The sequence below is a fragment of the Daktulosphaira vitifoliae genome, unplaced genomic scaffold (assembly GCF_025091365.1).
Source record: "Daktulosphaira vitifoliae isolate Bord-2020 unplaced genomic scaffold, ASM2509136v1 Scaffold_5, whole genome shotgun sequence".
Lineage (NCBI taxonomy): Eukaryota > Metazoa > Arthropoda > Insecta > Hemiptera > Phylloxeridae > Daktulosphaira > Daktulosphaira vitifoliae.
Genome location: NW_026099576.1, coordinates 11620113 through 11647927, shown reverse-complemented (window position 1 = coordinate 11647927; position 27815 = coordinate 11620113). Strand labels below are relative to the sequence as shown.

Below are 27815 nucleotides of genomic sequence, written 5' to 3'. Positions count from 1 at the left end.
AAAAAAAAAAAAAAAAATAGTTAAATAGTTAAATAGCAATTCGTTATATATAAATGGGTTATTTTAAGTTATATTTATTTCAGTTAATATGCAATTAAAATTAATACACCTCCGTTATGATTATAAAATCATATCGTTGTTGACATTATCGATGATCAGTGATCGAAAAATAAATTTACCAACTTATCATTAATATTCAGTATCCAGCGGTATTCCAGAACATATCGTAAGTTAATCTTATTTTTATTCTCTTATCATTTACAATGTTAAATCTCGACTATATTTTACAGTGTTGTTCATAATATTAATTATTATCAACTACGTTCTAAAATATAGTTTTTTCTTTTTATTACTTCCAGGTATGCCGAAATTATTTTTAACATGAAGAGAAGCAAAATGTAATGACTAAAAATCTGTTCCCTTTATTGTTACAAACTAAAATAATGGGTAAAACTATTTTTTTTTGGTGATTTTTAATTATCAAAAAAAAAAAAAATCCGGTAGTTTATAAAGTTTTTCCTTGATAATGCATATTTATTTTAATATATTATTAATAGTTATTAATACTATACTAAAATATAGTTTATAGTAATAATTACTATTTTTTTAAATTTATTACAATGAATAAATAAAATTAACTTATATTAACTTTGGAAATTATCTATAACAATTTATAGGACTTTTAAAATTAAACTTTTTAAGCAGAATAATTTTTACTGAATTAAAAACAATAATAAAAAGTTTATAAATGAAAAATTGAAATGGATTTTTGGGTTGAAAGCAGTGTTTCATTATTATAATTATTTTTTTCTTAATTTTACATAAACAATCTATACAAGTATATACGTGTATACTAAATTTTTATTCTAAATTAAATTATAATTACTAATGTATTCAATTAACAAATAATGTTATGAATCATATCAGTACCAGTATAGTTATATATGTGTGACATTTTTTTCTTAAACTGATCAAAAAAAATGGGGGTTATAATATTTTTATGTTATGTAAAGAGAAGGTTTTCTGTCGTGTGTAAAAATTCACAACTCATTTTTTAAAGAATGGTTTGTTACTTATACTTTAAAATCTTTTTTTATATAAGTAAAATAATTTTTTTAATCATTCATAAATAACATATGCTTTTTATATCATATTATAAATTTTCTATGTTTTAATAAAAATAGTTTTTAGAAATCCGAAAACATTTTTCACGATGTTTAAAATGAACTTTGCAATGTAAAAGAAATATATTTTCTTCAATTCATTCTGACTTAACCTACTTAACTTTTATTTTATTAATATGTTGTTAATAGTTACAAGTTTTAAATTAAAAAAAAACCTCCAGTTAATAATTATCATTAAAAATAATTTTGTTTTGACAAGTATTGCGTTTAATAAGGTCAATACTTTTGTACACTTACCTAGTCCAAACCAAACAGATCTTTCGTTGTCATCTGACCATTCAACTAATCCTCCTTGCTCATCTTTAGTTATTATACGGCCATTTTTTTTGTTCGCAAACAGCACAAAGTAAGTACCCACTGTTAAAGTAATCCCACATGCTGAATTTTCGTTTCCCGAATTATTATTTTGAAATCCGGTCACGTTTATTCGTCTACAAAAATAAATCATTATATTATAATTATTTAGCAAGTTTTAATTAGTATTAATTATTAGTATTTAAATATTTTATTTATTATGTTATATTTGTGTATATTAGGGTCATTATATTAAATTGGTGTATTAATAAACCCAGTAGGTTTGATCAATTAACAATTTTTGAAACATTTAAAACAATTATTAAAATTTATATTGAAAAAAAATCTGTATAAAAGTGATAACACTAGTTAAATTTTTAAATAATAACTTTACTTAAATTGACAAATACTATTTGGTGGTCGAAATTGAAAAATAACTTTCTAAAATGTAGCAAATATACACTAAGAATTTATTGCAACTAAATTTATATAAATTTTTCTTAAATAACTTATCTCAATTATACTTCCACTTCTAAATTATGTAAAGATTCAATAAATTAATGTATAGTAAGTGTTTAAATAGTATAATGTTAAACATTTTTTAAATCAATTAAAATTATTATTTATTATTTTAACTTAACTATATTTATAGTACTAAATAAATAAAAAATTCTTTAAATTTTCTAATTTTTTAACGACTAAAAAATATTTTAGAAGTAACAAGTGCAACCAAAAAAAGAGTAAAGTGATGTGAATTAACTAGAGATTTTATATAATCACTAAATATACAATTTCCTTCTCTTTGTCTATTAATAAAAGTGTCATAAAAATTTCTATTTTGGTAAAATCACGAAAATTTGATGATAGTGAATATTACTGCTTAGTAGATAATGAAAACTGCCGTTAAATTCTACTTGATGAATAAATCGTATTCACTTTTAAGAATCATTCTACTGATAAAAAAACTGAGTTAATAATTTTGTATCAAATTTTGTTTTTTTTAAATAATTATATTGGTATATTAATATAAACATTTTTTTTACAAATACATGCATAATATAAACATGATTACATATGCATAATTTAAACTGCATTTTACTTTTTAAATTTTTTTATAATAACATGAACCACTTCAAATAACATCAAAAATGAAAAACTAGTAAAGGTAAAAATTTATGTTGTTAGGGAATTTTTTTTTCATATTGATTATAATTAATAAAAACAAAAAATAATTATTTATTGGCATCGGATTTCTACCATCAGACAATGCTGTCAATTCAAAATTAAAAAATACAAAAATCGGTTATTAATTAACTCGTTGGTAAATCCTTATCACTGTATTCAGTATTCTAGATATATTCTTTATGTATCACGATTATTCAAAAAATAAAAGGGTTGGATACTTGGCCATTGTCCTACTAAAGTTTAGTCAATTAATAGATAGAAGACCATCTAGATAGACGAGGAAAGTACTTGAGAATGAGACAGCAAAAACTTCTCAATGCAGTTTTTGGCTACACACTTTCGTTTTGGCAATTGTGGTTTAACGGTTTGGCAAAGAGTTAAAAGGTTGCAATTAAGCGATGTCAGGTTAAAGGAAACTGATAATATATAGAGTGTTCAGTAAGTAAGGAAACGGGTTACTATTGTTCTCATTGTTTGTTGCAATTGACCTGTTTCCTTACTTACTGAACACCCTATATAGACATATCATAAAACAAAAAGAATTTTTTGCGATGAATTAGCTATATATATATTAGTTTTACATTAAGATCAATTTAAATAATAAATCGATTTTCGCACGTGAAATAATCAGTGGTGAAAAAATCTATAAAATTAATTAGATATTTTATCAAAATAAAATAATCTTATATTTTAGATGACTTTATGGACGGATATCTAAACTTAATCTGTGATAAGCTTTTGTTATAAATGTAAAAAATATCTAGAAATAATGTTAACATGAAATTAAAGAGATATTTATTAGTACTTTGTATTAAATGATTTTTTTCAAAAATGATTTTATTAAATTTCGTACATTTTTACATTAATACATAATGATAAATTTATAAACCACAGAGGTACTATGGATATAGTAGACATATAGTATTATATACAAGCATAATTAAAAATTCATAATAATATATATATTATAATATTAAACAACGTATATAGAAGATGGTTGTTATTTATCAAGCTGTCTAAAATTAAACAATTTTCAAAACTATCAAAAAAAAAAAACTTGCTGCTCAAACTATAGTAATCCATAAAATTAAAAATTAGATTAAAACGAAAAAAATCAAGTCTAATTTAAACAGCACATATTTTAATTTTTTTAGATTTTTATTTCGATCTCTTTGTGTGTCATTATCAATATCTTAAAAAACCCAGCACAGTGGGGACGTGGTATAGTTAAGTCCAGTATATTAAAGGTTTGAAATTAGTGCAAAAATTTTGTTTAGCATAGTATATTTCGATCTATAATAATTAAAAATATTTTATTTTAGTGGTATGTTTTTTTTGAATAATTATCTAAAGATTTAAAAAATAATAATTTTTATTGTGGTTAATTATAAAACAATAATGCAGAAAAAATGTAATTTCATTATAACATTTAATGAGAGTTTATTTGTATTAACATTAAAGGCTCTTCATAAATTAAATTTCAATTCTAAATTTATAAAAAAGCAATCCTTTGGTGTTGGTATAAACGTTACTTGGGTAATTGGATCAAATTTATATTTCAAATTGAAATTAGTTTTCTGTAATTACTGTTTTTATACAATCTTTAAATATTTTTTTATGAATTTAAAAAATACTAATTTTAAGTTTTAGTCATTAATATCTTTATACTCTTGAGAGTATTCATTCCATAAATAATTCGCATCATGAGGTACAAATTTACAATAAGCCGATATATCATAGTGCACATTGAATATTATGCTTTTAAAAAATATGTCTATAGTATTTATTTTCCGATAGTATGTTGATATAATGTCACGTGATAGAGTTGGTCTATTTAATTTACAAGAATATTTCCTATTTTCCCTAATAAAGGACTTATGTGGTAGTTATTAAGAATAGAAGCCAATAGTTTGATATGGAATAAATCTAAAACATCAATGTCTCTTTTCATCAATACTGCCCGTGAAACAATTAATATGGATATAATGTTAATGAGTTCTTCTGTGCAAATGCATCTATTTATTAAATAGTTTTCATCGTTAAATTATTTTTGACAATTTTGTAGGATGTTGCTAATAACAAAAAAAAGTATATTCATAACTTTTCTGTATATGCATCCAAGAAATGCAATCGAGATTCGTATTTTTTTATTATATTTGTGTCGATGTGTAGGTGTTATAATTAGATTTTGAAAATAATAATTCGTGCTTGCTACACAATTTATCAAATTTCCTTTGATAATGTCTACATCACTTGTTCAACAATGACAAACTTAGTTGTCGACAAGGTCTGTCTTTTGATATCCAAAATCTATTTAAACCAGCTGGCTCCACATTGAAGTCATTGTCTAATCACGGTCGACGGATAGACGTGAGGAAACGATTTATCGGTTAAGGATTCTAGAAACAAAACAAATTACAGTCTCTAAGGTAATTGAATAATGTCACTCTCTCTACGTTTGGATAGAACGCGGTGTTCACTGAAAAGCGGTCGTCGGAAGTGGTAGAAGAGATGTGGCCATTAATCTAACCGACCGAAGAATGGGAAAATGAGCGGCAGTTCGGTTGCTAGTGACTTTAGGGACGGTAATAAAGATATCGAGTACCACGCATAATGCGTTTGTGTGTGTTGACGTGGAAATATTCGGAACACTTTTCGCTGCAGACAACAATTCAATTGAAAATCAAATTTGATTTATTTTATGTTATTGAGAATCTATAAAGTTAAATTGACTGTAGACACATTGATGTATTTTATAATTGTCATTTAGATTGATTTGAATTTTAGGCAAAACGTTCATTATGAAATTAATTCAATTCTGTAGTGTATTTTTCCATGTCGTACTAGTCTCGATAATTATTTTCAAATTTAAATGGCAAAAATACAAATATAATCGCTATAACAATAATAATATTGTTTTAAATGTTGAAGTCATAAAAGCAGTTAAATTAATTTTAATTTGTTATGATCTCAAAAAAAAAATATACATATACATTTTTATGTACATATAATTTTTTTTAAATCTAACAATTATTAAAAAAAAAAATCACTGTTATATTTATGATATTTAAAACTTAAGCGTGTTAATTCAATTATATAAATCTATACATTTTATGCCTATGTAGTATCTATAAAAGAATAACATAAGACCAAAAATATTTTCAAGTCATGTAGTACCTAAAACGGACAAAACCTAACTATAATTAACTTCTAATTTAACATTTTATTGAGTAAATTTACATAATTTTATTAATTGTCATAATTATAATAAACAATTTTCACCATAAGTTTTTATTTAGGGTAGTAGGTTGATTTACACTAAACTTTCACAAAAGTATTTAATGAGCAACTAGCGTCTACCTGTTTTAAGATTTTGTAGAACTTAAAAGATCACAAAAGTTTTCTAAGTCAAATGTACAATATTAATTCCAAAAATATAAAAAAATATGAATTATAAGTCTGATTAGAGTTTTATATATATAAATTTGTTTTATATGTTTTATTAAATTTAATTGATTAGTTCTATTCAAAAAGTGATAAAAATATGTCTCCAAAGTCTGATTTGTTTATAAAAAATTGATTGTTAAGATTAAGAAGATAAATCTTATTTAAACACTAATATTAGAAATCAAAGGTCTGATTATGATACAGCAAACATTTTTATTTTAATATTTAAGACATTTTAACTCTAATAAAAGTATTTATAGTAAATTTAGTATATTTATACGCATCTACTTCGTTGATTAACTCGAAAATTTATGTACAAAAATATATCCAAATGACGCAATTTACCCATAATTTGGGGTAAGTGCGCCATTCAAACATTTTTTAGCTTCGATGCGAAGCTGAGAAGGTATTAATTTTACTATGATGTGTTTTTTTATTTTTTGTGTCTGTTACCACTTTTTCTCAGCTCTCACCGAACGGATTTCTTTCAACGATACTTCAAAAGATCACAAATCATATTTAGTTGAAGACGTTACCCTCAAAAATTGAAAATATTTCCCTCGTTCTCCGTAAATGGAAGAAACCTCTAAAAAAATTACAAATTGAAAATGGCTAATTTTCGAAATTTTTTAAATTTTTTTTACTTAAAACTGACATAACTTATTCAAAATTAACAAATCAATATAATTTTTTTTTTATAGTTGCTTGATGTCTTTACCTATCATTTGATATATTTTTTTTATAAATATAACCCTTCACCTGCCAACAGGATGGATTCTAAATGACAACTTTTTCACAAAAAATTAACTTTTTCAACTTAACTTTTGAAAGTGTTCCGTAAATACTGACGCTTTTATATATATATATATATATATATAAATATATTAAATTAAAGCTTATGTAATATACTTTAATATTAAAAAAAAAATTTTTGGATTTTATTTTGTTTTCACGGTGAAAATGGCTATCTAATTATATAGTAGCCGAATGCTATTTTTGTGTGAAAATTCTCGATTTTATTTTTTTAATTTTTAACTCTATAATGCTATAACTTATTGAAAAATGTATAGATCAACACAATTTTTTTATGAGAAATAATATTTTTTAATAATCCCTTTTCCATTCGACATAGTTTATCTTAATCAGGATATTAATAAGGAACTAGCAGATCATGTAACTTTTAGAATAATCCACCAATTTTTTAAAATTAAACACTATCTAAAGATTTGCATCGAAGTGTTTTTTTTTTGACAGTGATTTTAATCACTTTCAGATATCATTATACTTGATCCAACTATACCACGTCACCACTGTGCCGCGACCTCCCTGTACTGGGTTTTTAAAAGAAATCTTATTACAAAATCCGTTTCAACAAATTTTCTTGACTGGTTGATAACAATTTTTGAAACAATATTTCAGTAGTTATAAACATTTTTGTACCATAGTTGGAGACTGAAAATGGCAGAGTAATATAACTTGTACAAGTAACTTGTATCTCACTTCCAATCTATATTTAAAAATGTATAGAACTTCCAAAATATTGTTCTAAAATTTGTTTAATCAATTTTTTAGTTTTTTAAATATTAATATAAATAATAATACAAATTATTTTTTAATATTTAATATATTAAAGTATGCATCTTATCATAAAAAAAAATGTAAAATTGGTACCCTTATAAAAAATATGGGATGAACATAAAAAATATACTTATAAGTTAATAAATAAATAATACTAAAAAAAATAAAAAAAAAAGTTTTTTGGCCTATAACAAAATGGCTCAAAATATTTAATCTAACATTAAATTTTAGCTTCACTATCATCAATGTAATGTTTTGAGTGCCTGAAATAGTACTTTTTTGAAAAAAGAAAATATGAATTATTATTCAATATAAGGGCTGATGATGCGTATTTATTATTTAGAATTTGGTGAAATAGAACATCGTAAATACTTCCAGAAACAAAGAATTTTTGTTCCCTTGATCAGCCCCTTTATTAAGTTATAAAAATTACTTGGAGTCGCCTATCCTGAGATGAAGAAAAATAAAGTTATTCCATTAAATTTTAATATTAATATAATTTTCAAGTTATTTGAATATTTTTCTAATATAAAAATGTATACATATTTTTAATTAAATATATTAAACCACGTTCAATAAATGTGCATGTTTCCCTCAAGCCAAACATACAGTACCCAAAATAAATATTTTGATAAAAATGTTCTATACGTTTTACAGAATATAATACTAGCTAATTACAAATTATTTTAAAGATGGCAACATTATACATAAATTTATATTAAAATCATAACTTTTAGTGAAATAACTTGAAATTTTATACCACTCACTTCAGTTTTTATTTTTTTGGTTGTTATCAATAAAATAATGACAATAATATCATCAAATTTTGTACACTTAATTAATTGGGTCAGACCATCATTTCTGTTACTAATAACTTAAGTCTAAAAACCACTACAATACGAGGTATTGAGGTGCACATCATTACTCCGTACAATCTATTCTTCCGTTTTCTCAAAGTTTAAATTTTGAAGGGAGTAATAGCTCACTGAGTAGTTTAAAACCGCTTCCTTTAAACACTTCTATGAATTATGTTAAATTGACTGTAAGAACTGTATATCTTAATACTTTGACAATAAATTTTATAGATATTGCTGGAAGATAAATTTCACTTTTATAGCCTTACAAACTTACTGTTTAGTCTTTTGAATACCATTTATCAAATTTAACAAGTAAAAAAGCGAATCGAACATTTATTTTATAAAATGTGTTCAAACGATAATGTAGTGACAGCAACGGCGATAATAATGAATATGGAAAATAAAGCAGCTGATATTATTCAACACACCACAATCTGAAACTCTTTATTGTAGGAAAATAAAGATGTTTATAAAGCAAAGTTTATATTGTCTGATTGAGAACTTTTTTGTGATAAATTTATCACTACGATTATGTATTTTTATTAAATAAAAAATAATCAAACATTTTTTAAATATTTTTTAACGTGGGATAATCACTTCTCACTGAAACAAAAAACGTTCCTAGGATTTTATATACGTCTGTGTTAAATTTTCAAAAAATTGGGCATTTTTAAGTAAATGGAAGAAATTTTAAAAATATTTTGAATTCCATGACCTGAATAAATTATTATTAATTGACTCAATAAAATATCAAGTCATAGCACCTATCAAAAATAGTAAATTGGATCATTTTGACAATTTATTTATATCTCATAGTTATTCTAGATATAGTGAAAAATTAATTCTAGCTGAACTATTTAATAAATAAATTTATAGACAGCCGAAAATGTTACATTTGTTTGATTTTATATTATTTATTTAAAAGTTTTAAAGCTTAGACTTAATTACTATATTTACACCTAAAGAAGTTTTTAACTAATAATCAATATATTAAGTAATGATTTGAACCGTTTAAAACAAAAATCCTATTAAAATGAGATTTTTGTTAATGGATATTTTGAAATGCATAATTCATTTGACACTTACTCTAAAAATAAAAATAGGATTTAAATATACGCAATTGTAACTTTGGGCATATTCTTCCGTATATTTAAAATAGTCAGATATTTTACTATTTATTAGATAGGTAAGGTGCTTTTTATGGGATTTCGTTTAAAATTTTGTTCACAAAGCTTTTAGTAACATTCAAAGTTTAAAAGTATAAACGAAATGTTTCAGACCATCATGGTGGATAAAATAGTTACATCTTTTCGAGCCGTATAAATTGCTTTTTTATGGATATTCTAATAAAATTGAAATGAAAAAGAGAAAAAAATATTAGTTAAAAATGTAAAAGCATAGTTATTATTTTAAGAAAAAATTTTATTTAACATATCTCACGACAACTGGAAAGTGTGCTTAATGACATTAACAAAACCGTTAATAAACACATTAACATAAACTTAATAGGCAACTACGATGCGATCTGATTATTTTTATAGGATTTTCGATTATACGGGTTGTCAGGTTACGCACACGATTAGACATAATGCTTTGGCTGCAGTGCCAAAAGTTATATAATTCTATAAGGATAAAATGAAAAGATTTAATAAAAATTAACCCAAAAAGTCGCTTTATCCTTAAAAAATAAATAAATAGCTAAATAAAAGCTGCATTAATAATAATAACAAATCTAGTACAATCGTAATTTTTTTAATATTAAAAATTTAACAGTTGTATTTATTTAATTTTTCAAGCTCATCCTATAGTAAAAGAAATAATAATAAATATTATTTTTCTCAAGCCTTTTCTATTTTTGTTTTAATATTAAAATTTATGCACCCTTTTACCACTGGTAAAAAAACTGATTATTATGTTATAACAAAGTATACAACGAAAAATTCATCGAATAAAAGTCGGTTTATAAATTATTCTATTAGTTAATTAGATTATTCTAGAAATATAGCGTTTAGAAAAATATTCAACATTTTAATGTTGTTAAAATATGAACATAGAGATTATCGCTCTACAAATAGAAAAAATTAGCTAATTTACTGATTTTACCTAATCCTTTGTTTTAAAATAAGTTTTTTAATGTATAAGATTTTATATCTCAGAACTCATTTCCATTATTCGGCTGCAATGACGTTGATGAAGGTCTAGACTTAATACCAGGCGTGGCCATTAGGACTAGATGCGCCAAATGATTTATTAATCAAGTTTATTTACGTAAGCATTTCGCTGTTGCTTAAGTACAAACGAATTTGAGTTCCTTGGATTTCTTATGTATTTTCTATATTGATGTTAATAACTGAATTGTAAAAACCACTAAATTTTGAAAAACATTAAAAAAAATAAAGTTACTCTAATTGAGTACATTTTCAAATTATTATTTTTCTTGAAAAAATTTAATTATTAGGATACTACTAAGTAAACCACGCTATAAATAAGTTCTCTATAAAGGTAACTTTTTTTGATAGTACAAAGTAATTTTTATAAATTTCTTAAAATTCATAGATCAGACGTTAAATAATAAATAACTCAACCACGTGCAAAAACAATAGAACATGAACAACTATACAAGTTGTGTAGTGAAGAAATAGTTAACATGAACACAGATTTACAAATGGAAAGCAGTAAATTTGGATTTTAGTACTACTTGAGAGGACCCATTAAAATATATATATATATGTACCATCTGTCGACAGCATTGGATAAGAGACAGCTAGTCTCCAACACGATTACACATTTTTATTTTACCGCGTCTGACCATCACTATAAAACCGATGTAATCACACGTATAACTTTCGTTATTCCGGTCCAATGGTTTCAAAGGTTTAACGAAAAATAAACATATTTTAACGAAAAAAAAATCCATATTTATAAATAATAATGCATTGATAGTTCTTGATGTATATAGAAAAGGAGAATAATGCAATATAGCAATTATCAGAGCAGATAACTTTACTTCTTCTGGTGATAATTTTGCTGGTCTATTTGAGGCACATTAGACTTGATGTTATTTTAATAATAATTTGCATCATATGTATAACATAAACATATTGATTGACTAAACGAAAATATTTTTCATCTTTATAATTAAGACAAGAAAAATATTATCTTCTTATTATTTTACGGAAAGACAAACCCAACCGTTCCTAACATCATAACTCTTTTAGCGGAGCCTACAAAAAAAATTATTCTTTTCACATGCAGGAAATTATACTCCTATACGTCGGTAAACTCTCTCATTTTAAAATGTTAACATGCACTATGTATTTATGTCTATTACCTTTACCAGTACCTCACTTAACTTATATTTAATTTGTTTTATATTTTTAATCTACGTAAATCGTTATATTTAAAGAAATTTAAAAATTTTATATATCCGTAAATGCGGGACCCGAGGTATGGGTCCAGCTCGACCCACACTCAACACGGTCATCGAGACAAAAAACCTAATTCGATTAGCGAACAAATTATTTGTCAATCTTGGTGTACATTTTAAATAATGCGATGGTATTGAAATGATATCTCCAGTCTTTTTTTATTACCAAATCAAATATTAAAATAGAATTTTCTTATCAATAGTATCGATAAATTTTAGACATTTGTGAAACGACACATATTTTAGTTGGTTCAACAAAAAATGATTAGCTTTTTTCTGGTTTTGGTACGCTTTTAAATTCGTTTTTAAACTAATTTATTATATCATAAAACAAAATTGTAATTAAGTTTTCTTTTACATTGGAACAGTAGTTTATTCCTCAGTATACGACATCAACGTTTACCCTACAGTATATTGTACTTTTTTATCCATTCAAGTCAGTCCCTAATGTATAACATAAATTGGTACAGCGTTTATGACCATTTTTTTATTACTTGATGAAAACTAACAAAATTAATAAAACGAAAAAGATAGTAGTAATGAATAAAACATTATAAATGTAATTAAACACCAAAATGCGGCGGTACTCTTAAATCATCAATAGCTCTGCTGTATTTGGATACTTGATTATAAATCTTACACTACTCTTGAATTCGATATTTAAATAAATTGCTAAACCAATTTGAAAATGTTTCTGTAAAAAGCTGAGCACTTCATAAGTTTTAGCGGTTAAAAAAACTTTTCAGTCGATAGTTAAGCCGTTAATTTATAAAACGGAGCAAAATACGGACAAAACAGTTGAATTATATAAAGTGGATGAAGTTTGGTCGCTAATACTTACAGTGATGGTGGTGAGGTAAAAAGGCGACATGAAGTTACATTTGCCTTTGTTTGGGCGCCAAACTCGAATACTTACCATGACATTTTTACGTATATTTACGATTTTTCTTCTTCTCTGAGAATATTTATGGTTTTAATTAACGCTTGTAATGGTATACGTGGCTAGTAATAGAAAATATACTCCATTCTTTTAGTATACCATATATCCTACAAAAATCGTTAATAATGGTAACCGGCCGTTGCATTGGTTGCATTATTTTTTTCTCTTTTATTTTATGAGACATTAGGTTGAAGAAAAAACGTAGCTCGTAGATTTTTATATTTCCTATCCATTTACTCTGTTAACCCCTAGCCATTATTGAAATCTATTGTAGAGTTCTACTTTTACTAATAAAATTATAGAACCAGCAAAATTTATTTGATGAAAACCTTGTTGTAATCATGAGTTTTTGATATTGATCACTGAAATCAACAATACTGTTAAGCATGTAACTAAAATTAAAACAAACAGCTTTTATTATTAATTTGTGATCAGTTCCTGTTATATTCACATTTATAACATCCTTTTATTATTTGTTTATGTAAAACCTGTTTTTTATATATACGCTCATTTAAAAATTCAATATTTTTCTCGTTGTTTATTTGTTTGTATTTTTCAAATTTTTAGTTTTAGTATCAATGCCTGCGAATATAATCATTAACTTTGTATTATTCACAAAGTTCAAACGCTGAATTTGGAATATTTTTTGTATGTTCAAATATCAACATTTTATGTATGAATTACAGATATAAATAAATACGAAACTATACCTGTTTAATAACTGTGCGATTTTTTAATTTAAATTTACTGTATGATAATTCATTCTTTATTCGTAAATAAATAAAATTAATTCTATATGATAAGTTTTTTTTACAAATAAATAGTTTTGGTAAAATTGAAAAGTATAGTACACGATTAAATTATGTTAATATAACATAATACTTTTTTTTGAAAAATTATACAATTATAAAAAAAATTATTTTAAGGTATTTTCTGTTTTTTTTTCAATTATATTTATAATTTAATGTAGAAATAGCTGGAAAAAAATTACAATATATAGATACTAATATAATAAAACAATAATAAGATATTCAAATAATTTTATTTCCTATCTACTTATATTATCGTGTTTAAGTTTTTAATTTAATCCAATTTTATCTAATACTATTACTCAAAATTCCAAAGGTAACATATAATGCATAATAGATATATTTTATTAATATACGGCGAACGTCAGTTTATCTGAATGAAAAATGTTTAGTCATCTTGCTTTCATGGACTTGTAAAAAAAAATCATATCAAAATAAGAATGATAAGTTTGTAAAGGTTTAAATAAGTAAAAAAGTTCGGTAAATTGGAGTACGTTAAAATTGCGAAATGATAGTCTTGATTACGAGCCAGAAATATTTCGAAGAGTTCTGTTAAAACAGCAATTCGTTGAGGTCAATCTGGCATTTTGGATTTCCCGTGAGACGACTGACACTGCCGCAAGATGATCAGTTCAATTTTCGACTGAAGCGATAACAGCTTAACGTTACCCTAAATATATACATAATGCACTGCTCCAGACTCTCTGGGTTACTTATTTTTATATTGGAGACACGGTAGTATTTTTTGCCGGCAGCGAGTTATTGCCATTGTTAACCCACAGTTTATAGATATATTGCACGCACAGGCACATAAATCATATAGCATTATAACTTTACTACAGATCATTTATTCGAGTTTTACCATCCGTACCAAAAAAAAGTGTCCAAACATACGAAAAAGCCTTTTTTTTCTAACTTCTCTTAACTTTACCAACGATAATATAATATAACATATAGTTTATATATATTTCATAAATGTACAAAGATAAAAGGGTGTGTGCATGAAAGTGAACTAGAAAAAAAAAGTGCGATGACAAAAAATAAATTTAGTAACGTTATCGTTGTGCGTGCAGCGGACACGATTTCCCAGACTATTATCGCTCATCATCCACCACTGTATCCGTTGACATGGCTTTGTTGCCCACCTACTGTTACAGTCCACTACAACTAAGAATGAGTTGACTTTTTAGCTCCATTCTTATCCTCGAGGATACCTGGATTAAATAACGAATCCCTGCTGATTTATAGCGGCTTTAAACTATTTAGCTAAATTAATTATAATGTCGAAAAATAAATAAAAAAAAAAGAGGTAAACAATTTTATTATCTAATATTTCAACTAAAATGAATCATAAACGGTTTTGTTTTCTCGAGATTTTTAAATAATTATTAAAATGTTTTAATATAATTTTAATTGCATTTAATAATATGAATAAAATAAGTAAAAATATAATGAAGAGAATTTCATTTTTTATAATTTATTTTTATCAATTACTTTCTTATATATATTTTTTTATAAAGTGCTCTTGATTCTGTTTGACATCTAGTTTAACAATATTATTCCTTGCCAATAGAAGAACAGTTAAAAATGTTTTTACAAGATATAATTATTGCACTCTAGATTGTGAACCATTGTTAACATTGTTTAGAAGTTTTATTACGTCATCCAAGCTTTTATACAGATTTCATTCAAAGACCTCGTGTTTATTAAATAAAATAATGCACTATCACACAGTTAAAATTGATTAAATTTCAAAAATAGTGAAATATTTTCGAGTACACCAGGAAAACATATTTTAAGCGTCATTTTTTATATGTTAAAACGCAAATATAATATTATTTTTACGGATATTTTTCAGAGAACTAATATAAATAGTATGAATGCGAAAAGGAAATTAAAATCTAGATGTAAAAATCATATTAACATGGCGCTTTAATAGGCAATAAAGGTACAAAGCTGTCGACCCTCTCAGTAGTTACTTGTTTTCCGAACTCAACTACAAGAAACTTTTTTTTTCTAAAATATTACAAAATGTTGACAATGCATGACCGAAATGTAAACAAATAAACATTTATAACTTATTTTCTCAACGGATTACATAAATTAATAACAAAAAACTTGTGCAGAAACTTTTTTCCTTACTACGTACAAAGTATATTTAAGTAAAAACTAACATTACACAAGACGCCTGACCTGGCGTTACACGTACGTCAAGAAAAACAATTACCTCGCGACAAACTTCCAAAATTAGTTTACGCAATATTCATTAAGTTTAGTTAAAGAGAGTATACTTCCACCTCGTTAAACAAAAAGTTTGTCAAGTTTATTTTGTTTCTTTGCTGCGATTTTTTTCACCAAGTTTGGACGCTTTACTTCTATACGACGTACACTGTTAAAGATTACCATGAATATTTTCGTAATTTATAACTTATCACATGTTACTTATAATAGAGTTACATTTTATTTAATTATACATTTAACTTTTCCATCAATAATGAACACTTTTAATAAAAGAAAATACTTTAGAGTAAAATAGTTTTATACTTTTATATTTTATCAGTAATAATCAAAAATTATTTTTTAAAAATTTCTGATAGCTAATATAAAACTTAGATAGAACACGTGAACATTGAAAATGTAGTAAACTGTGCCACTTTGCAACTTAAATTGTCAAAACATAAATAAACTTTTACATTTTAAGCTGATCCTTAAGTTCTTGTAAAATATTTTTATTTTAAATACCCCACAAAAGTCAGAAAAATATTTTACATCTTCAACTTTTAAGAGTGTAATTTGAAGCAAAATAACCGAGTTACAAAAAACGTACTTAATAACATTTTAAAACAGATTATGTAGATAAAATTATTATTTTATATGTTTATTTTACAATTTAATGGAACATGTAAGTAATAATTTTGCATGATAACTGTATGCTTATCGTAAGAAACACTATAGAATATTAAAAAGCTGCTGGAATAGATTGAGTTAAATTTTGGTCCAATCCTATTACTGGTATTCTCATCATATCTGTATGATTATATAAACATTTATATGAACCTTAAACAACCAGTTATAACGTACTATTAATATCATTTACAAATTGCAATTTTTAGATACCAAATTTTTTTAATTTATTAAAACTGTGAACTGAAATATTAATAATTCTAACTATGTGTTAGTGTATTTATGTAATCTCGTTTTAATTTTTGTATAGACATCTAACTAATTAATAATAATAAGTAAAGTTTTTAGGTATATTTATTAATTTTAAAGGTCACTAGAAATAATAGTTTCAAAATTTGGTTATTACTAAACTAATGAAATTCAATTTAGAAAGTTGAAATGCTGTTCAGAATCTTTATAGTACTGTCATTATGATAAATGGTAAATTATCTATTTTTGCAGAATATGTTTAAACTTTCAAAAAGCTCTAGTAGTATGGATTTTTAATCCCATTAATCATTTATCATAAATAATGAAAAAGTGAGTATGTTGTGTGAATATCAAGAAACTCCAACATTTTGTCCATCTAATATTAGTTTAAGTATATCCACACTTTCATACATGTCTTAATCTTGGAAAATTCAGCTTACATTTATGACACTACTATGGTTTACCAGTACTATCATAAAAGTTAAACTCGCTACACTTTGGCAGTCTAGCAGAAACATTTTATAGCAAATTACCTAATATCTGAACGAAAAAACTTTTAGCCTAATATAAATCAAATAATTTTATAACAAAACTTTGTCACTTTCTATTTCAAATTGAAACGAGTTCAGATAGAAACTAAAAAGTGCTAGTGTATACTATACAAGGTCAGTCACAAAGATAAAAAAATCCAATCATTTTTCATCCAATTATTATTTTTCTGTAATTTTTTTGTTGAACGATTTTTGCAACTTTAGGATGAGTACTTATTAAGTTTTATCCTTTTTGATAAAAAGAGTGAGTATGTAGCATAAGTGGATATAGTTCATCCTGGTATGGGGAAAATCAGGCCAAGATAATCTTCTTGGGTTTCAAAAAAGGGAAGCACAGTGGGGTCGTGGCCTAGTTGGGACAAGTTTAGATGATATCTGACTGTGATTATAGTCACTATCATAAGAAATATTTTGATGCAAATCTGTAGATAGTGTTTAATTTTAAGAAATTGGTGGCTTATTCCCAAAACAAAAATAACTCCTATTTTTTATTCTAATTCGACTGCTATTTGCACATAGAAAATAGGCCGTCGGTACAATGTTTTTTTTTTTGAACTTCTAATACATAAAATAAGCTTTATTTTAACATATATTTTAAAGACGCAGTATTCCTGGAACATTTTTAAAAGTTGAGTTGATATAGTTCTACTTTTTATACAAATTTTCAAGTTTTAAAAATTAAAAAAAGCTTTTCTTAACTTTGAAGAGGCAAAATAATCAAAATAAGTATAGTTTTATATTTAATGTAAGTTAGGGGGTAAACTTGCAATTTGTTGGAGTTTGCTCCTAAAGCTGTGGGTCCTCATATCCCTATTACAGGATTCTGGTTGAACAGGTTGTGGATTTCAGCAGTCCTGTCTTCTAGGATCCAGTGGATCCTATGTGTCAGGCACTACAGAGAGACGCGTACGTCGGCCATTACCAGTCCAAGGCTGCTTTAGCAACTCTTGTAAATCGGGGAATCTGGAAGCCCACACTGTTGGTTAAATATCCCAAATTCATGATGTTGGACTCGGTTGGGCTTGGTTTCAATACTTGAGGAGTTTACGTTTTTTGACATGCGCGCATGACCCTTAAGTTGGGCAAAGGATCGCACTATGATCCCAGTTACGGTTTCCATTTCAATATTTGATAGTTGATCGTAGTAGAGCTCTACGATGCATTCTAAATAACGGCTAAACAGCAGTTTTGGTGGTGGTCCTCTGCAAACCCACTCTAGGAAAGGTCTCTACTATACTTAGTGAGGAAGGCCCACGGCATCACCTGTTATTACCGTTAATAGGTCGCGTTATCTCCTTTCTTGTTGTGATAGGTAAATAGCCTACAGTGCAGATTCTGAAAATGGTTAGTGAACCCAAGACATTTGAACATTTTCAAAAGGTAAGTTGAAAGAGTTAATATTTTGAATACTCTCTTTTGGGCAGGTATAAGGTCATATTTTCAAAAATATTATATTAAATAAAAGGGAATTACTTAAGGTTTCAATATAAAAAAAAAGTATTTTGATTTGTTCATTTTTTGATAAATTATGGAAATTTTTAGAAAAAAATATCGAAATTTACCGATTTTAAAAATAGTAATTTTTTGAGGGATTTCCACCATTTACGGTGAACGAGGGAAAAATTTTCAATTTTTGAGTGTAATGTCTTCAACTAGATATTGTTTAATGGCGTAAGCTTTTAATTTGAGTATAAAAAATAAATATATATATATATATATTTTTTTTTATTATACAGCTAAAAAGAAATATTACAAATAAAAATAATTTTAAATCTTATTAAGTTATGGGAAATTCTGAATAAAAATCCAACTTAATAATAATCCAAAAGTATACCAAAATATATACTTCAGGATTATTATTAGGTTTATTTCTCCTTTTAAATATGTTTAAAAACTTATATTTTTGAGGTTCGATACAAAACTGTGAAGGTATTGGTCACATAATTTTTAAAAATATATCCAAATTACGCTATTGTAAAAAATAGCATTGTTTTAACAATTTTATTCTGTATTTTAAAACTGCTATAATTTTTTTTTTAAAACACTGATCTTAATGAAATTTTAAAAGAATATACCATAGAAATTAGGCTTTATTTTGTTTGCTCTGTTTGAAAATTATAAGTATAAAAAATGTTTGGAAGAGTATAAACATTTTTTTCAACTCAATTTTTGAAAATATTATTAAGCGCCAGACAACATTTAATATATATTAAATTAAAGCTTTTTAAAAAAACTGTCTAATTAATAAAAAATATTCTTGCGATATTTTTTCCGTAAGTAATGTTACTCTGCAATATCTCTGTAAAAGTTTGTCAGTTTTCTTTCATTTTGCTATAACTCGTTCAAAAAGAAAAACGAATTGACGATTTATCAACTGTGAAAAAATGATCTCCGAAGCCAAAATTTCTATAAATCATTGATATTGTATATTATATTGGTTGTAGAATTTCAAAGAAAATATTAATAAGTAGCTTGTATTATTAGTTTGAAAATACTAGACTATAATGCCTTAGATTTAACAAAAAAATTAAAATATGATTGATGCAATTTTTATGATAGTGATGTTAATATCTAATATCGTTTATAGTTATCCCAGCTATTCCTTGTGTGCACTATAATGCATCCCCACTATGCTGAGTTTGTTTTTTCATTTACCAATTAAAAATTGTATAATACTTCCAAACTTTCCCAGGGGAGTAGAAGTGACTCTACTTTAATTAGGAAATACATATATAATACATTTTTTAAGCATAATTTAAGTTAAGCTAAGGTATTTCAACTCGCTCCATTAAAAGGGTCATCTTATCCTAGACATATGCCTAGATGACGAATTTGACTTATTCTTAACTAATTTGGATAATTTCGGATTGGATATTATTAAACAATAATTTTAATAATTAGAATTTCTATTTGTCAACATAAGATAATGATTTTTTTTTCTATAACTGGTTCATTATTTTTTACGCGTACTTTTAGTTATAATAAAACTTTTTTTGTTTACTTGCATGTTTAAATTAAAATTATTGTTTTTAAATTAACAGATATATTTCATACTAAGTCATCCAATAATAGAGTTTTACAATACATAAGTTAATTTAAAACGTATTACACAATGTATTCTTGGCATATAGAAAAGTACAATAGGCGAAGCTCATTTAATAGAAACTCATAAAGGTTCTTTAGATTTTCTATTGTATACTCTCAAAAGTTCATTTTTCAGAATTGACTTTTGTTTTCATCAAACGATCACAGGCATGACCTAAAAGAATACTTTATCGTAAAAAGGATTCCACATATGGGAATACCTCAGTTCACTGTTCGGCATATAATAATACATACTGTAGTTAGGCTATAATAAAAAGTGAGAAATAAGTTTACTGCGCCAATATGTACGTAAAAAATGATGAACATTTTTTTAATGTCATATTTTGGTATTTTAATATTTGAATAACTGAATAAAATTATTTATCGAGCATTTTCTTTTAAGATTCTATTCATTATATCATGAGAGAAAATTTTAATGTTTGCAATGTGATTTCATCTTGTGTACCCAACAGAAGTTTATTATGTTTAAAACTCAATTGTTATTAATTCGGTTAAAAATTAATGAAAAATTAACTTTAATTTTTTTTACTTTATAAAAAGAGGACAATATTAATTGTAATTTTTATTTTATTTTAATATGTTTTGATGATTCAGCACATAAATGTATTTTTTGTATTTTAAAATAATTTTATAAACATTCATCGTATATAATACACGTAAAATACATAAATGATATTATGTTACTCAACAGTAGGCATTATTTTTCGTCGAATGCATATAAAAAGCATAAAAATCGTTTTTTGTTACCTTATATATACTTATCATGAGACAAACATGTGAATCAACAATATAAAACGCTTAGGATAGAGCACTTTATGCAAGAAATTCTGTAAGTTATTTATTTTTATACAATTAGCTTTCTTCAATAATCATTCAGTAAGAAATTTGGACATTTTTTTAAATATTTATTTATCTATTATTTATTTTTCAATAATTTTCAAATTTTTATTAAAACCATTAAATTTAAAATAAAAACGTTCTAAATATTTTATATAACATTGACACTAATTGTATATTCTATGCAGTAAAATCAAAATATTTTTGAAGATAAATAATACAATATATTCTCGTCCTATTAAGTGGACAAAAGGCTGAAAAGATTTTTATAAGCGTACTTTAGGTATCAATTAAAATGGTTGAAACTGGGAAATATAGACGTTCCGGTTGGAAGAAGCACAATAGGACATGATTTTAGTGTGCTCGAAAATCCTTTTTGGCCTTAGCGTTTACATTTCTATAGTGTAATTGTACTTGAAAACGCCCCTAAAACAAATGTGAAGCACACCACTGATCAAAAAGTATTGTGGTATTATTTTTTTTCCCTTTCTCAGATTTTTAAGGACATATTTATATCTTTGAACGTTTTTAAAAATGTTTTACGATATTGTTCTTTAAACAAATTATATCACAATTAAATAATTTATAAGAAAACATACTTCATCAAATAAGTAGATGAAGTAGATAGTAATCATGAAGATATTAACAAAAATATCCATTTATTTTAATTAAAATTAATATATGTATTATCAGGCCTTGAAACTGTATTCACATTATTATAATTACTAAAAAATAATTGAAATCGTAAAACGTAAAAAAATCGTGTATCAAATAACGAAAACTGTATAATAACAGTAAATAACATAAAAATACAAACGAAACAAAACAAAAATAAAAACATCAAATATAACTAAATACGAAATAGAACAAAAACGAAAACATTAAACAAAACAAAAACAAAATGAAACAATAAACAGAAAACGAAAAAATATTGATGTTTTGTTACAACTTAATAAGTTAATGTTGATGAGTGAGTGGCAATATTATTATTAAATAAATACATTTTATTCGTACGCTTAGATTTTGTTATAATTTATTTTTAATAATACGATATTCATCAATAATGAAAAGTGATATAATTATATTTGTAATGTGCCGTACGGCTTGGTGTTCTTATCTAATATAAATAAAATATAATAGAGGATAAGCGCTATTTATTCTAGTGGTCAATCAATAAACATAGGCCGTAATAGATATAATGAATTTGTTGTAAATATAAAAGTAAACCACTCAGTGTTTCTTATCATAAAAACTACGTGAGAAATTCTTACATGCAAGCAATGACGAATTAATTTCTAGTAGGGTCAAAAATTATCAATAAAGTTTAAATACCGAAAATTGTAAGATATATATAAGAATAATATTGTATAAATACCACAAAATGGAAAATGTTATAAATCCTTAACTTTTCAATTATATAAAACAAATAATATAAAAAACAAATAAATAATTTTGGTTTAAGCCTTTGTGTATTATGTATGTATTAAATTATGTATCATCTAAAAACTTAAATAATCATTTTGCTCAAACATAATAACTAAAAATCAATATATATATTATAATAAAAATTATTCTTCTTAAGATATTTATAGAAAATTATATAAAGTTCACACCAGTATAAGATATAAGTGATGAACCTAAAATCATTTTAAAACAATTAAATTGAAATACACAAATAATTAATAATAATAATAAAAAAAAAAAAAATGTACAAAATACTTATTATTTTAAGAGAAATTGAGTGGCTATCGTTAAAAAAATCAATTTGTATACTTAAGCTTATCCTTTGTATAGTGTTTAAGTTACATAGTTTTATACAGATTAAGATTTTACACGGAATGAATAAGTAATGCCACACCGGACCGTAATTGTAAGAAACTAGTGCGATCCCAAGCGTTTTTTCAGTTTTGATACATTTATTATTTCTTCGGTAAAATGAAAAATAATAAAAAATAGAAAACATAACATTACACTAAGTACGCTATATACATATTTTATTTGATCCAATATACTACCAAGCTGTTGTAATATTAAATGATTTTTTTAGAAAACACCTGTGCAAGACGCAACCATGGCAAATAAGTAATAGATATGTATACAATTTTTGAAATATTCAACTGTAATGAAAATCGACAAAAAAATTAAAATTCATATTTTTTTTATTTCAAATTGTAAAATATCAGAATTGTAAAGATATTTATATGCGTTTTTAAAAATGTGAGAAAAAATAAATGTACAATTAATACCTTTTCTTCATAATAAATGGTCTAATAAAAAGTGATTATTTTATTTTAAAAGATAAGTGGTAAAATTATTCATCAACTTAAAAATATGCTAATATTTAAATAGAAATTTATTGAATTATAAATTTATAAATATTTTTGATATTAATAATTATAGTTCAATATTTACAGTTCATTTATATATTTTTAATAAAAATTAATTGCATAAATACTATAAATTATTTGTCTTTAAAGATTTGCTTTATTTCTGACAAGCATTGTATTAGGTTGACGTATTAAAGGTTCAGAACGACCTATTTTTTGTTATTTTGCCAAATAACATTGCCAGTGGATAATAACTCGATGTGATTTTTCGTGCATGCATAAATATATTATATACATATTAGATTACTTAATATATAACTTGGCAACACATAGAAATTAAAATTTTCACAAAGTAACAATTTTAATCAGCAAAACGTACATTTTGTAGAAATTCGGTTTCAAATTTTAAATATTTTTTGAAACTTTAATCCTAACTTACATAAACTGTAAAATGTCATATACCGTAATTTAAATGTTAAACATTTAAAAAATTATAGAGCATTTACTTTTTAAAGAAATTTATTAAATAATCAACAATGAAGCTGATCTGTAACATACTTAAATTGAAGTCTATCATGAATAAGTATTTACTCACTACTTTGATAATTTTATGTAATAAATATAAAAAATATTCGTTTACGCCTAAATTTCACATTTTTAATTCAATTTATAGTAACTCAAAAAATAAATGTAATATAAAATAAATTTAATTTATATAAGTACTATAATTAAAATGATATAACATAATTTTCTCTCGGAATAAGAGTACGAGGGTTGTATGAGAAAATAAAAAATAAAAGTAAAATATAGAAAAAGAAAGTGATGTTTGAAAATTTATAAATATAATAATAATATGAAATAGAAACTATTGTGATTAATTATCACACATAAATTATCAATATCGCCACTCGTACCAGTAGTTATCTAAGCTTGTGATGACTGTTTGTAGTGTCAATAAATACCTTGAGTAGTATTGGAACCACAAGTGGGCTCTCTATCTTCGTAGAGAGTCTTTATTTGTATCGAATACATAGGTAATCCACTCAAAAATTGAACTAGGTTCGTTAACTTTGTAAGAATGTTATTGATTTTTTTTTATTTATTTAAACAGTATATTATTCTAGAGAATAATTCTATTATTCACATAATATTTCTGGTTCCCTACTTATTTTATGTACTCATTATATTTAACTTTAAACCTTATAAATCTTCTGTGAAATGTGAACTAACTTTAGTGATATTGAGATTAAGGTTAAAAATAGATATGCTTCGATTTTTTGTGAATTTATGAAATTTGCCGAACCACTTCTTGCATTTGTTGAAAGTTCATAAAGTCAAAGAGCAGTGAGTCGAATTGACAGCTTTTAGGCCCCTTTATATTAAATTTAATAAAGAATTCAAAATAACAAATTTTTGACTAAAATTTAACTTTTTTAACTTAAGTTTAAATGTTCAACTGCGTCCTTTAAACATATGTTTAATTAAAGATTATACTACGTACTATATGTCAAATAAAATATTTGTCCTGACAACTTATCTTCTACGTGTGAATGAACGTCAAAGTTGAACAAATTTATTAAATATTAATACATAAATTTAAATTTATTTTATATAATTTTCAGTGTTAAATAAACTATTCTTTCTTTTTTTTAGGGGTTTTACAGGCCATTTAGTTTCATTGCCGTAACAACCACTTACCTTCACTCACCATTATCTTGAGCTAGTTCTTCTCTGTCGTTTACTCCCAATCTCGATGCATCTTTTGTAATCCTGTCTTTCCACGACGGTCTGGGCTGTCCTCTCGCCTTCTTGTGTCCAGTTTCCAACTTGTGGCCAATCCTATAGAGCCTTCGGACTTCCAACATGTTCAGCGCATCCCAGCTTACTACTCTTAAGGACTCTAATTATATTTGTTTCTCCATACAGTTCTTCTACCTCTCGGCTTGTTTTTTATTCAAAGTCCCTTAGAATATTTCTTTTTGGCCCAAATATCTTTATAAGGATCTTTCGTTCAAAAGTAGCTAGCCTATTTTCATCCGTCTTTATAGTGGCACAGGCGTATATTGGTACTAGTCTTATCAGAAATTTGTTCAGTGTTATTTTCGTCCTCCATGATAGCATCTTTGACTTAAATAGGAGTACTAGTCCAAAGAATTAATTTGCTGCTATCAGTCTTAGTTTAATTTCTTAGTGACTGTCAGCATTTTAATTCATGTTTACCCCTAAGTATTTGAAGTTTGCCACCCTTTTAACATAATAATTTGTGACGTTAAACGGCTTCTGGCCGTAAGGATTTCACCAATTAAGTCTTATAAACCCAACAAAGTTGTATTCACTACTAACCGAGGTTCTACCATACCGGAGCACAGTGGATTTTCAACGTAAATGGCACATTTAATGCGTTGTAATTATCAATTGTTCAATTTACAAAGTTTTTTACCTTAACTCTAGGGGCGAAAGAAATAAAAGAACTGGTAGTCTAGTAGTATGAGCGATGATGTTTTGGTTAAAATTTAATTCAATTACATAATAACAAATATAAATTTAAATCAAATGATTATGTCCTAAGTACAGAGTGCGGCAAAATAAGCAGTGCAGTTTTGAAAGTCTATTTAAAAAAAAAGAAGCAACTTATAGATATGAAGTTTATTTCATTTTTTTCAGTACATCATGCCATTTTATGTATTAGGTTTTTAAAATTATATCAGAAAGATGATGACCGCCAACAGCGATACATTGATGAAGGCGATTTCTGAAGTTTTCGGCTGCATTTTGACACATTTCGACTGGTATAGCGCCGACTTCCTCCCGAATTCGCTCTTTGAGTGCTTCCAAGGTGAGAGGTCGATTTTTAAAAACCTTTTCCTTCAGATAGCCCCACAAGAAAAAATCACAAATGCTCAAATCCGGTGAGCGCGCGGGCCACCCCACATCACCCCTTAGAGAGACGAGGTGCATTGGGAACATTTGTCGCACCTTCATCATTGAAACTCGAGCAGTATGAGCTGTAGCCCCGCCTTGTTGGAACCAGATGTCCCCCATATCCATAACATGGAAACATAACTTTGAGCATTGACAGTGACGGTTTGCCCATTCTCCACAAAAAAATAAGGCTCAATTACTCTAAATTTTGAAATTGCACACCATATGGTCACTTTTGGGGAGTAAAGAGGTCTTTCATGAATTTGCTGTGGATTATTTTCAGCCCAATAGCGAAAATTTTGTTTATTAACTGCTCCATTGAGATGAAATTGAGCTGAGTTACCATGAAAGAACGACCATTTTCAAAAAACGAACGGACAGCGAAGCCTCGTTGATCACCAGATCAAACCATGGTAATGACTAATAATGGCATGGCCCGCCCGACGAAATAAGACCATCGTAATCACACGGGAAGTAACAACCTATCAAAACTGCACTGTTTGATTTTCCGCACCCTGTACAATAAGATAATGTCATTCATAAGTTATAAATCTTCAAAATAAAATTGAGATTACAAATTATTAAGTAATATAAAAGACAACTAAAAGAAAATAGGTATGAGTGAAAATAATAACCTCCGGCACTACTGCATTTACTATGTTCAATTGGACCAAGGAGAATAAGTGTATTTAGTATTATTTAATATAATAAAATGGCTATCATTGCAATAATGCTCAAACGGACAATTTGACACCGCTCAATTGGAATGTATGCTTTTTATACTGAGCTTTAAAACTACAAAGCACGTTTACATTGGTTAAAAAAATGTGAGGTTTTATTATACTCGACATGACAAAATAGTTAATGTACAAATGGACGAAAGAAAATGATATTTTAAAATAAATAATTTACGAATAGTCAATAAGCAAAATGTGTCAGAAAGATAAGATGGGATAGAATAATCATATTAAAATAAATAAAGTTTATGTTCAAAGAAAAACTTGTGACAATACATGAGTATAGGAAAATTTAATGGACGAAATAAAAAAAGAAGGGAATGTTGTACAAAAGTTAACACAATTATAATACAATGATGTCCAAGTCGTAGCCAACAAATGAGTCTTCACCCATGGCTTGATTACCAGGGCTAAGTTTAAATTTTAAGAAGCCATAACAATGTTAAGTGTACAAAGTGAGAA

General features: G+C 25.7%; 1 protein-coding gene across 2 annotated transcripts in view; it reads right to left on the bottom strand.

The window, feature by feature from the left end:
• The window catches only part of LOC126906631 (uncharacterized), a 69748-nt gene that overhangs the window by 35078 nt on the left and 6855 nt on the right, over positions 1 to 27815 (bottom strand). For both annotated transcript variants that reach the window (XR_007704292.1, XM_050687313.1), the window contains exon 2: positions 1422 to 1615. Coding sequence is in view for 1 of the 2 variants with exons in the window: in XM_050687313.1 (XP_050543270.1) it covers positions 1422 to 1615 (194 nt within the window). In the remaining variant the exon portion in view is untranslated. The remainder of the gene's footprint in view (positions 1 to 1421; positions 1616 to 27815) is intronic.